Raw genomic sequence first — 12,837 nt, 5'->3', positions numbered from 1 at the left:
TAAAGTAAATTGTGTTTACCACAGCCAGGCTAATTTGTTCCATATACTGAACATTACATTGTTTTTCCACACTGTCAAGTGTATGGCAGTCCTTCCCCAACCTGCTTCGGGCAGCTGTGTGCAGACAGGCTCATGCAAAGACTCTCATTACCAGGCCCTATTAGGGTTGATCAGCCTGCCTTCACTTGATGTGTTGGCACAGGAGGGCAGGGCTGGCATAGGGGGAGGAAGGAGGGGTGGCAGCTCTTAGATATAGCACCAAGGACACTGGGAAGCAAGGATGCAATGTTTTTATGCTAAATTATATCTGACAAACAAACTTTAGTCTGGTTGATGGTTGTTGCCAGACAGAAAAAAACAAGTAAGTATTCAGCTGTGCATAACCCAAACTGCTTCATGACAGGATAAACAGATCACATAGTTACCAAAGCAGGCTGTTTAGATTTCACTTGAATGACATCTTAGAGTTTAATAGGGATTGGGTATCTTTATGAAGTTGCCCAACACCTCAGAGCACAGCGTGAGGGCCTCTGGAGAACCTCTCTCTCAAGATCAATATTTCCAAAGGATTTGAATGTATTCATATATTCTCAAGTCGAGGTGGAACTCTGTGCACACAGAGTAAGGCCACACCGTTAATGAGATCTACCTCCACATGGGGAAGCTCCTCGCATCCACCTTCATTTCAAATGAACGCTGTATCAGCCATACATTATATTTCAAAATGTGTCTGTGCCTGCTTCAGCTGAAGTCAGTCCTTTGAATTGACTCCTTTACCGATGGGGGACTGTCGGTGGCCCCTCTGTGCCCACGCTCATGTCCTCAACACTTGCAGCGGAGCGGAAGACGGGTACAGCAGGCATGTCAAACAATGACAGGGCCAGCAGGAACACTTGGGATTTGTTTCAGGGATGACTTTGGAATAACATCGGAAGGGATTGCCTTAAAAATGCAGTCTGAGCATTCACTGTACAGTAAGAGTGTTGTCTACACGTCTGCCTCTTGTTGGTGCGATTCACTTGATTTCAGTAGATTAATTTGTTAATTACCTTCGCAGGTAATGTTTTGATCGCCGTGTATTTGTATGCGTGCGTGCGTGTTATTCGCATAAGTCAAAAAGTATTAAACCGAATCGCATGAAATTTGGTGGGATGATTGGTTATTATCCGGGGACCATTTGATTAGATTTTGGGATCGAGCGGGTCAAAGGTCAAGGTCAAGGTCATGAAAAAGGTCAAAATCTTCTTGAATCGCATGCAATTTGGTGGGATGATTGGTTATTATCCGGGGACCATTTGATTAGATTTTGGGATCGATTGGGTCAAAGGTCAAGGTCATGAAAAGGTTAAAATCTTGTTTTTACCATAGCGCGGGCATTTTATATCCAATTGGCATGCAACTAATGCCAAAATCTTCATAATTCAATGCTCAATCTTGTGATATGCGAAGGTATGCGCTCTACTGAGTGCCCGTTCTAGTTTTCTCTGTTTTTGTCATTGCAATATTTAAAAATCAATGAGTGTCCCATGCTTGAGTAAGTCCATCATATCACATTTTTGCCTCAGTTAAGAGATCTTTGACGATAGCGCATTAGCTATATATATTTCTATTACACCAGCTGCCTCCACATGCAATATACTGAAGAGCTGAAGAGACCTCAGCTCAGTCCAAATGGTTAAAACAATTAATCAATTTCCCATGCTCGCCTATGTTCTTGGAGTCTGATAAAATGTAACATCACCCTTGATTTTGCATTATTAAGTCTGGAAGTAACTGCTTGTAATTTGTTGCTGGATAACTACAATAATGGTCATAAAATTAACCTGATTTGACCTTGATTTATGCATGAAATGCTGTAAGGGCAAGAACCAATCCTTTTGCCCAGCAGCCCTTGTGAAACAATTGGTGATCGACTTACTGCATGGCTTAGTGTACTTCCGCTTCCTTACATTTACATTTATAGCCACGTTTATTAAAGTCATTAAATCTGCAAACGTGCACGGACTGGTTGCAAATTATTAGTAATGGGTCAGTGAATGGTATTTTTCTTGAATTTCCTACAGTTTGTTGTGTTTTTTTGTCCTTGGCATGTAAATTGGCTTTCCAGCTCGTGTGCTTTCTCAGTTCATCAGCAGTATAGTGCTCCATGACTTATGCCTGTTGGCCAATATGGACATGCACATGATGACTCATGATCAGCTTTAACCATTGTGAGTCCAAAGTCAGAGAAGCTTTGAGAGTAAATCTGGCTTCAAAGTATTTAAATTGGCAGGATTTCCACTCAGAGATCAGGGTTGAATTTACTCACCGCCCGAGGTGGTTTCTGGTAGATGAGGTATTGAGGCTGATTTAGAATAAATGACAGATTTTGCATAGGATTTAAATATTGAAAAAACCTTAAATTGCATTAAAATACAAAGGAAATTAAAGATTGAAAAAACAAAATACAAATATCTCTTAAAACTTAATATGCACACTTATAGATTAGAGTTCCTTTTTTTAAATTACAAGGCATATGAATAAATGGAGAACAGACGTTTTTAGGACACAGTGGGAAACATCTGCAAAGACAACAGGGAGAATTGCATACCGTATGGTCAAAAATGCAGGACTGAAAGACATAAACCATTTCCCATGTTTTCAATTTATTTAAAGTGAAGATTTGTTTCCTGTCTGCAGCCGACTAACAAATGATGCAAGACATTCGGTGGTTGTCAGACAGAAATGATATGATGAACTGTTTGAAGCAGACACAAGAGCTATTGAGACCGCTATAGTCTGACCTCGGGCAATGTATTTCTCCACCAGGCATAGAAGACCTCCTCAGCTGTTTGGATGTCAGAACTCTCACTCTGTATTCTCATAGTACAACTGCTGAATGTCAACAACATTCATACAGACTCAGTCCTATATACTGTATCAGAGTTTGGGCAAAATACCTTTCTTAAACTCCTCAAGTGAGACCCTTTGGCAAGTTCATCAATATGACGCATGCTTTGCAGATAAACTCTGTTCCAACCCACAACACTTTGTTTTACATTCTGATAAAGGTGCAAAGGTTTCCAAAAATAACAAATGTGTCACACAAAAATACAGAGAGGAGTGTAGACAAAAATGTTCTATTCATCCAAGGAACTTGTATTTTATGATCCGGCTCATTATGATAGAGGCTCTAGAACAAGGATGTGATGTATCCAAAAGGTAAGTTGCTTAAGGAAAATATTATGATATTCTTCAAATGTACTTACATGTGAAGTAATGGATTATGAAAGCATAGATATTATTTACCCTCAAACTCTTCAGTGTGACAGTATTATACAGCATGCAGCCAAATTAATTATGGGCTTAAATCCTTCTGCAATTCTCAAAAGCTGTGCCACTTTTTTATTATTATACTATAAAATTACCATTTGCTAAATTTGTTAATTATCAGCCGATTATATCCCCATCACATCTCAAGTGTGAGATCTGTCACATTCATTTAATGGCAGGTTTGTGACTGTCTGTTCAATATTCAAGTAATGGAAACGCCCTTCAAAGATTTGGAAATATGCCTTCAAACACTGATGATCCTCGCAAGTAAAATTGCTTCAGCATGTTTAACATTTTAAAAAATCAGACGAGAGAGATATACCACACACACATACGACCACAGACCTTTTGGTTGGTTTTGTAACTGCTGTTCAGCTTTGTCTGAACTTTTGTTGTTTTGATTATATGCAGCTGCAATTTGGACACAACCCATTTGTGTTCTCGTTGCACTTACATTGCTGCATGCTGGTTCTAAAGTGCTGATTAGCAGATCTCTCCGAAAATGCTGCACTTTTTGTATATATGATTGAGGATGACATCATTTCTTTTAGCTTTAGGTGCTCACACTATTGTGTCGACATTCACGATGTGAATGTTTTGTGGATGTTCTTCTTGAACTCTGCGTTGTCACAAAAAGACAAACAAAAGAAAGTTTGTCCGACACTGTTGTGCCTCTTGAACGCACCGTGGTCCTCTACCGGAAGTGGACCGTCGCTGGCGCGCTTGTTGAAAACAAACCCGGGTTGACGTTTTTGTTGACATGTCACCTGCTGACAACCGTTCATTGAACCGACAAGCCTCTGTCGTTGATAAAGCGTTTTAAAACTGTTTAATTTTTTTTACACAAGGAGCCGCAATACATTGAAAATGGAGTTATCTCCGCTTATAAAGAAAATAGGTGGGTTAACTATCCAGCTAAGGACGCTGACTTTACCTGAACTGTTTAAACAAAACGCTGTCACTTATAGCATTAGCCGATTGCTAACGTTAGCTAACGATACAAGGTTCCTCCAGGTGGGTCACGTCAAACTAACTTTAGTGAACACAGGTGTCTGTCAACACTCACGTTAGCTTATTTACTGTAAGTAACCCACGTGAACTTCAAACCAAAGTTAGCTAGCTACCGTTAGCTGTCGACCAGCTAAAACTCTGCTCTAATGTTTCTGCTCAACTTAATACTTTGTTTTTTTGACAAACCGCAGGTCATTCTTTGTTGGAGATAAGAGCTCGCGCATTAAAGAACATCATTTGTAAGCTGGACCACTCCCTGATTACTGTCTCCGACATTGTCCAGGAGAAGATGCTTTTTGTGTATCTCCTTGAGTGGTTCAATTTCCCCGAGGTGCCAATGCAGCAGGAGGTCCTCGAGTTGCTATCAACGTTGTCCCAGGTAGTTATACTTCTAGTTGCATGATAGTTGACTGTCATTACCAGGCTAGTCCTCTGGTGGACAGTGGTGAGAGAGGAGCAGTCTGGTTTCAGCCAACCAGACTTTAACCAGTTAATTGGAGTTGGAAGACTATTTGCCTTTTTTCAATAAATGATGTCATAAAGTTTCATGTGACATTTTAAAAGCAACACCCATGCTGAGGGTTTTTACAGTGATATCTTGCATTGAACTACAGTGTTTTCTTCCCCATTTTCTATTTGTTCTGTCATTTTTATTCTTCCAAGCATCCTAGTGCAGCCCAGATGCTAAGAGACGTTGGGGCGGTGGACTTCCTCACTCAACTGTCTCCTAATGTGGAACCCAGACTGCGAGCTGTCATAGATGGAACCCTGGACCAGCTGTTCCATCTACCTGAGCTAGTCCCTCATCATATAATGGCCTACACGCAGGGACAGCGTTCTACAACTCCAACAGGTGTTGCAAGTTAAAGCCAAATGGTTGTTTGTTTTTGTTTCTGTCTTCAAGAAACCTCTGCATGTTTGTCATTGTATAATGTAGAAAAGCTGAAGAGGACGGTGTGGGTTGTCAGTTTGCTTTACACATATTTTATAACTATTATCCTGAATAATTGCAGAATATAAAAGTATATTTTAACAGATCGGGTGTCTGCAGTAGCACCTACAGTCGTTCCACCTGAAGACCATTTTCCTAAAATGGGCTATTTCCACAAGACCATGCCAAGCCATATGGATGTACCAGCTCAGAAGATAGCAGGTACCAGTATTTTGAATACTCATCCTTCGATTCCTTAGTGTGCTGGGTCTAATCTTGAATTTTGTTAGCAGTTTTATTTAAAGACATCGCTTTGTTTATTCATTGAACTACTTGTTTTACACGTTTTATCCTTCTGTATTGTACAGTACGCGAGTCTGTGAGGTGTCTCAAGTTTTCTGTGTTTCCATGGCTGACTTTGACAAACACAGACAGACACATACTTTCATCCAATGAGAGGTGAGAGGCAATACATGAATCTAACAAAATGCAATGCAACTAATTAAACAGAATGTTAAATTAACAAAATTATGATTAAATTTAGGAAATAAATCATTGAAGAACAAGTGAACCAGAAGTATGTGCTATGATGTTAAATTACTGAGTATAACATATATCCGATTTCATTCTTTTGAAACAGTTCTCTAAGGAGCAGTAACGCCAACTTGGTGCGAACCTCATGTGAACTTCTGTGTGATGTCATTATGCAAGACTTTCCTGCTGAAATCTTCCTGCAAAGACCGAGTATTGTACAGGTATGATTACATAACCATGTCATTGCACTGACAATAGTATTGTTAATGTGAATACAATTATGCTAAGCTATATGGTATTTTTTTTTTTTTTTTTTTTTTTTTTTAATGAGTGGAAAGATAAAAACTCCAATTGTACAAGGCTTTTATTTTTCTTTGTATGACAGGGTTCTACAACGACATTTAGATGAAAGTCCCAATTTGAAATGGAAGAAAGAAAGAAAACCCAATACAGATACATTATATATGGGGGGTGGAGGATGAATTAAGGAGTCCCACAGCCAGAGGGGGAAAGCATTTTTAAAGTCTGGTGGTTTGCCAGTTGATACTTCTGTCTCTCTGTCCAGAAGGCAGCAGGGTGAACAGGTTGTGTCTGGGTAGGTTTTGTCTTTTAATATCCCCGTAGCTCTACGCAGAACCCTCTTTTCTCCAATATTATTGATGCTCAGTAGATTGGTGCCAATGATGTTTTGGGCGGTTTTAATTACCCGCTGTAGAGCATTCCCATGCTGTGCCGTGCACATCCTATGCCAGTTTGTAATGTTGTAGTCAGCATGCTTTCTATTCCTCCACTGTAAAAGTTGGAGATTTACCTTCTTGCGTTTCTTTAAGAAATTCAGCCGTTCATGAGCTTTCTTCACCAGGATGGAGATGTGTGTGGAACATTTCAGATTGTGTGTGTGATTCTGATTCATAGGAATCTAAAGCTGCTAACTTGCTCCACCTCAGCTCCATTGATGTAAACAGGGGTGTGCGTCTTCGCCTCCTTTTCTCAACAATCTCCTTGGTTTTGCTGACATTAAGCAGTAGTTTGTTCTCTGAGCTCCGCTCTGCAAGTTTGTTGCATACGTAGAGTTTGCTGTAGTGTTTGCCGGGTTCCATTATTTTCCATAACAGGTTTGATGTCATGCTACAACAAGTAATGTTAGAATCTAAGCTCCTTCAGGTACAGTTTTTTTCTGAATGTTTTGGTGTCAGTGCACCTGTCGGCATACTGAGATCAAGTATATCATTAGAAATAATTACAAAAATGCTTCAAAAGAAAATATTTGTTTTACTTAAATGTGTGTATTTTTGCTTCCCCTAACATCTCAGTGCTTTACTCAACACGGCTGTCCAAATAGACACAATTAAAGATGTGACTGAAAAATTCCCCCAGGGCGTATTTATTTTCCGATGGTTCTCGACCAACTGTTCATAATAATGAGCACTATTGTTAATTCACATCGGTTAAATAACCTGTACCGCTTTCAGTGGCTAGCATGACCATCCCACAATGGAATTTATGGGATGGGCACTCAAGCCACTGACAAAATAATAACCTGTCAAATGGTGTCCTTGAAAAAAACACAAATTTATAATTCAGTGTCCCTGATCTTGTAGGAGGCTGTGGAGGCCTCTGGGGGCTTACTTTGCTCGAGCAGGCACTAGATTGCTGTGAGGATATACAGTAGTTTGGTCATGATGTACTTCTTGTAGGGTTCAAAAGACCTTGGTGGAACGGTTTGCTTCTTTCCTCTTAAGGCCTCCTTGAATATTGAACATCAGGGATTTTGTCAAACTGGTCCGAATGCTGTGCAGGCGTCCTCGTCCTGTCCTCGTTGGCTTTGGAGGAATCAAAATCGTCCTTTGTTGCAAATATTAAGGACAATGTGCGTCTGTCAAGTTAGTGTGTATTGTAACTGAATTCACATTAGGCCGAGATATGCTCTCTCTCTCAATTTCTGGTTGAGGTTTTTGAGGTATCCACCAGTATCATATCGGCATCATGGTTCCTCTCTTAACTGAGCTGTTCGTTGAACTGGCGTAGACTGCGTGTTGGAGGAGGCATGCCCCGATGAGGCACACTGTGAACATTACTGTGTTGTAATAAAGTGGTGCATTATGTTAGATCGGTCTCCAGTAGGTATTGGCATACCGTCACCCTGCAGTCTCATCATCAAAAATCATTATCAGAAAGTACTTTTCCAATTGTGGCTGTACTTTGTCCTCCTTTGAGTTACTAGAGTTATTCTGCAATATTACAAGTCTTGGATTTAGAGACATGAAATTATTAGCTGAAGAGAGCGTAGAAATCTAAAATTCTACTTGTCCCTTAAAGCAAACTTTAAAACAACTTTTCTGTCACTCTTGTTTTTACGCAGTCTTTGTATGTTGTTTCAGTTCAGGCTGTGTTTCTGTTTTTGACAGTTATAAAGAAATATATGTGCCCAATGACAATAATGTCCTTATTGGATGTTACTTGTTGGTAATTAGTTCCTCAGAAAACCTTTCCATAATCCAGTTTTACAGTTATAATACTGCTCTATATATATCCACTTCTGGTTTCAGAACCTTCTTTCCCTGTTGAGGCTGGGGTCGGGTAAAGGCGAGGCAAGCTACCTCCACTTGCAGGCGCTTTCCTGCCTGCGGCAGCTTTGTGTGGGGCTGAAGAGGAGACTACGCTTTCATCAGGATCCAAGCTTTTTCTCTACAAAGCAAGGTAGTCTGCCATAAGAGTTGGTGATTTGTAGATTATGGATGCTAACGCTGTTAGTTTACATGTCTTCCTTTTATTCTAAAGTTATTTTTTTATGAAATGCAATTTTAAGTCATAATCTTTACATGACCAATTTCCAAATCGTATATACCACATCGTTTTACATGTTTCAAGAGTAAACAGTAAATACTCAACTATTTATTGTTGTATGTTTTGAAGTGGTTTTAATTCATTCTATTTTTTTAATTATAATTTTAAACAAATGTAACAGCTTTCTGATGCAAATGATTCATTCTCTAATGGGTAATATCTATCACTCCTTTAACACAATATTCTCTTTGCTATATCATTCAGGATCTATGTGAAATCAATGTACGGAATAGTTCTACATTGGTTTCAGATAGATCCTGAATCCTCTCTTTGTTTTTTGTGGTTGTGTAGATCCCGTGTCCCAGAACTCGTCCTTCTCCTACTCCCAGGAAGTGCGTGGGACCCAGCGTTCCCAGGCCTCATCTCCGGCGGCAGAGTGCTCTCCACGGCCCACTGTGGTGGGCCGCACGGGCCAGAGGGCCAGTGGAGATGGCCAAGATGGAGATGCAGCTTCCACCAGGTGTGTGAATGTAGGCAGCTCCACATTAATGTGTGACTGTGCATTTTAAAAACATGCTGACGGAGGCTTTGGAAGAAAGTAAACTGCATCCCTTATGGCGCATCAGTTCTTGCTTGGTGTTGTTTCTTTGCATGTCTTTAGCAATCATCTTTGCAGCGAGAGCAGAGATTCACTCAGTTGCACTTCCGAGGCACAAATGGTATTATGTTGGTCTCTCTCTTGCTCGAAGAAATTACTTTTTGATATGATTCAGCATTGTTGTCAACTCTGTTTATCAGACCTTAAACTTAAAAAGAGAGTCTTGTACTTTTTAGAAACTCGTGCAGGATTTGTTGTGGCTTTGATAATGAAACATTGCTGGTGACACGAGCAACCCGCACACTTGGATGAAACAACATGAGAGACTGTGGAGGGTGTTATTATTCTTTCTAGATAAGAAAAAGACCAGGAGCCCTCTAGCGGCTGGTCTACAGTGTTTAAAAATGTGTTCTGATTCCTATGATGAAAGCTTTTATGATCCATCCCTATACAGCTCTTACGTCACTCCTTGTGTGTGAGTTGTCCAAGTACAGATAGTCTTCGTTCTCTCTTGTCTGTGATCCATCCAGTGCCAGCTCGCACAGAGGGGGAGCATCAGTCCAGGCCGTCGGGCAGACGCCCCAGTCACCTGCAGACGTGGCCCACTTGGAAATTTCTGACCTGGGTGAAGAAGATGTTCTGGAGTTGCAGTTACAGCAGTTCACTTTGGCTCAGTTCACTATTGCCACCATGGAACATGCCATCCCACTGCTTAAAACAGGTAGGAGTGATCGTGGTCTTTTTCTGTTAAAAGGGAAATATGATATAAATGAGTTAACACTGTCTGTTTTTTGCATGAGTAACATTTAGATATTGCCTATTTCCCCTCACCTGTTTCACCATGTTATCTGCATTCAGTCAATTCTGGAGCTTGTAAAAAAAAAATCTCCCTCCTCTTCCTCAGTCTCTCCTCTTCTCTTCTTTCTCAGAGGGTTCGCATGCGCTCCATTGTGTTCTGGAGCTGCTGTGTGACGCCGTCCTCCTGCTTGGGGACAGTGTCGGTGAGCTGGTCTGGGACGATCGCAGCCTGGTGGGGATGGAGCTGGCAAGTCAAAACACAACACATGACAGCCTCTTATGTAGATGAATGAATACACTTCACTGAAAGGGGGAACTGGGTTGGCCCCTTGACAGTTTGCAACATGTAAACAAGGCATACGCTACTCAACTGTCGAGGATAACTGTCGGCATGTGATGGAGCTGAATGAATTCTATAAGGTTACAAAGGCGTTCTGCAGTTTAAAAGAGCTTCTCACACATGTGCACACCTCTCGTCTATACCTGTGAGTTTAAATACGGAAATTGTTGGTTTGTTAAACATTTACTTTGTTAATAAAGTTCACACACAATGGATTGTGTTAAACTAGAGTGTTTAAATTTTTTTTTTTTTAAACATGCCGAGTTATTTGTCATCCTCCCTGACTGTTTAAAGAGTATGTTCCTATGCAGGGGGACTTATGCACTTGTCAAGCCAAGGTCCCTCTGGCCCTTTGCTGTTTAATACATGCCCAGAGTCTTGCAGCCTGAGAACTGTTTTGTCATCTTTATGTGGAGAGCAGCTTTAGTGTGCCAGACCTCTAGGTTTTTCCCATGGGAATGGGCCAAACTGTTCATGCCAGCCACAGCAATGCACAGGGCATTTACTGCCCCCTGCTGGTTCAATTCTTCTATTGTTCAATTTCTCCTCCCGAGAACAAAGTAGCTGAGAATAGATTGTTCCAATTTATTGAAACAGAGATAGGGTGGATCTGTATCTAGTCCCAAAATAACCCTGAAATATGATTACATTGAATTACCAACGCCTGAAACGAGCAATTTTTCTCATGGCCCCCAGCCAGTAGCTTTGTGTCGGTGTGTGTCCCTGTGAATGAGAACATGCACACGATGTGAATGCAGGTACGTGTGTTGCTGTGTTTGTGTGGCGTGCATGCTTTTGTCTACATTTCTGTCTGTGTTTGTATTTAGAAGGAGAAGCTGCAAGCCTGCATGGAACTATTGGGGGATATCCTCATCTACCATCAAAGCTATTCAACAGATATTCCCCACAGCTCTCAGGTTCATCACAGAATAGCCTACACAGGCATTGCTGTATTCACCATTAAATTCCTTCAGACCATCCTCCCTCCTGAAAAGGTGTGTGTGTCGATGTGTTTCTGTGCACATGATCAAATCACAATACTTTCTTTTCTTTGATTGCTTTCCTTAAACTCAAAAAGTAGATTTCTTAACCTCACACAGGCTAGTGACAATCTCCCGGAAAACACAGCAACAGCTATTTTCCACCTGTGCTTGGACACTTCATTGGGAAGTTTATTACCCAGCATACAAGACACCGCGGTGGCCTACTTGGAGCAGGCGAACTCCGACAGCCATGACCTCTACAGGAGGGTGAACCGTGCTGCTCTTTGGATGGAATCCACTTGTAACTTTCTCAAGGAAGCACAAGCTGAGGTATGAGCTGCATGCCACAATTTCCAGTTAGTTATTCCAATAGCAAAAGTTGCTCTGTAGACACAAAAAAAGCAGTCCTCTATAATGAATGTACAACCTACAGTTCTTAAATTAGGAAACACTGACATAGATGTAACGGTCACTTGCTGTGGCCCTCCGGCCTGTTTAGCCCGTCACCCATAATGGCTTTTTTTTCATCACATTGGTTTCATTTCTACATCAAGGGAGAAAAGAACTGGTTGGAGTTGCTGGAGCTGGCAGACCAAGCCATAGACGGCCTCCCGTTTCACCAGCACTTACCCATCATCAAGGAATGTGTTCACATCTGCTCTTACCTGTACGTTAAAACTCTTCGAATGCAAAGTCAGTCATTGGTTCTGTGGCCTTTCTATGTTATTGTTTTCATGCTGGTTTTGATTCTTTTTTGGTGGTCCATCACTAGGTGGAAGTTTGATCAGCCCAGTCCATTCCTCCAAACAGAGAGCCAGAAACTTCTCCTCAAGCTGCTGTCCTATCCGTCACTGCCTGTCAAGATGGAAACATACAAACACATTTTAAACCTGGTCAAGGTCAGAGCAAGCCATCTAATATCGGTGTTTAAATGAGTGTGTGCAGGTTCAGGGCTAAAATGATGGTCACTAAATCCATAATGTGGGTCTGTTTGTTGTGGCATCCATACGTAAATAAGTAAGATGAAGATGGATGAATCACACATTTCTGACAGCGTGCTATAAAAACAAAAACACCTGACATTTAACAATCTGAATTGCCTTTCATTTGACTAACTACCGTCTAGTGTACATGGCTACATTTAAAGGGAATTGGAACTCTTATATGTGAGCACAAGTGAGATGATGGTGATAATTTATGATGTGCTTTGGTATGATTACATACTCTCCTAGGACTGCCTTGGCATCCAGAATGTGTCACGACAGGAATCGTCAGCCTGCGGTGGAATCAACTTCCTTATCCACCACAGGGTACTCTATGAAATAAGTGCTTTTGGACTGCAGGATTCTGCAGAGAAGGTAAACCAAATCACATGTTCACTTCTTGTATTTGTACAGAACCAACTTGACCTTTAGACCGTACATCCTTAAGATGCCAGTTGAAAGGAATAAATGTGGTCAAACACAAGTACTCATTAAAATACAGGGGTTTCTGTGTGTTGTGTGTGTGTGTTATGTAAGTTATTGTACATTGCTTTAAGGTC

At 41.0% G+C, this 12,837-nt stretch overlaps 1 protein-coding gene across 5 annotated transcripts in view; it reads left to right on the top strand.

Moving 5' to 3' along the window:
- Positions 1–4,043: 4,043 nt before the first annotated feature.
- Positions 4,044–12,837, top strand: part of rttn (rotatin) — a 30,655-nt gene continuing 21,861 nt past the window's right edge. For 2 of the 5 annotated variants that reach the window (XR_008834039.1, XM_056433892.1), the window contains exons 1-15: positions 4,044–4,210; positions 4,515–4,702; positions 4,987–5,176; positions 5,360–5,476; positions 5,623–5,713; positions 5,895–6,009; positions 8,338–8,488; positions 8,927–9,095; positions 9,704–9,894; positions 10,103–10,218; positions 11,139–11,306; positions 11,412–11,624; positions 11,849–11,961; positions 12,067–12,193; positions 12,527–12,652. Coding sequence is in view for 4 of the 5 variants with exons in the window: in XM_056433892.1 (XP_056289867.1) it covers positions 4,180–4,210; positions 4,515–4,702; positions 4,987–5,176; positions 5,360–5,476; positions 5,623–5,713; positions 5,895–6,009; positions 8,338–8,488; positions 8,927–9,095; positions 9,704–9,894; positions 10,103–10,218; positions 11,139–11,306; positions 11,412–11,624; positions 11,849–11,961; positions 12,067–12,193; positions 12,527–12,652 (2,106 nt within the window). In the remaining variant the exon portion in view is untranslated. Of the gene's footprint in view, positions 4,211–4,514; positions 4,703–4,986; positions 5,177–5,359; positions 5,477–5,622; positions 5,714–5,894; positions 6,010–8,337; positions 8,489–8,926; positions 9,096–9,703; positions 9,895–10,102; positions 10,219–11,138; positions 11,307–11,411; positions 11,625–11,848; positions 11,962–12,066; positions 12,194–12,526; positions 12,653–12,837 lie in introns of those variants that run through there. The other 3 variants (XM_056433894.1, XM_056433893.1, XM_056433895.1) reach the window with 3 other exon arrangements.

Source organism: Pseudoliparis swirei, chromosome 16 (genome assembly GCF_029220125.1).
Source record: "Pseudoliparis swirei isolate HS2019 ecotype Mariana Trench chromosome 16, NWPU_hadal_v1, whole genome shotgun sequence".
Classification (NCBI taxonomy): Eukaryota; Metazoa; Chordata; class Actinopteri; order Perciformes; family Liparidae; genus Pseudoliparis; species Pseudoliparis swirei.
Note: the sequence above shows the minus strand (reverse complement) of the source record. Positions and strands in the feature narration are given on the sequence as shown.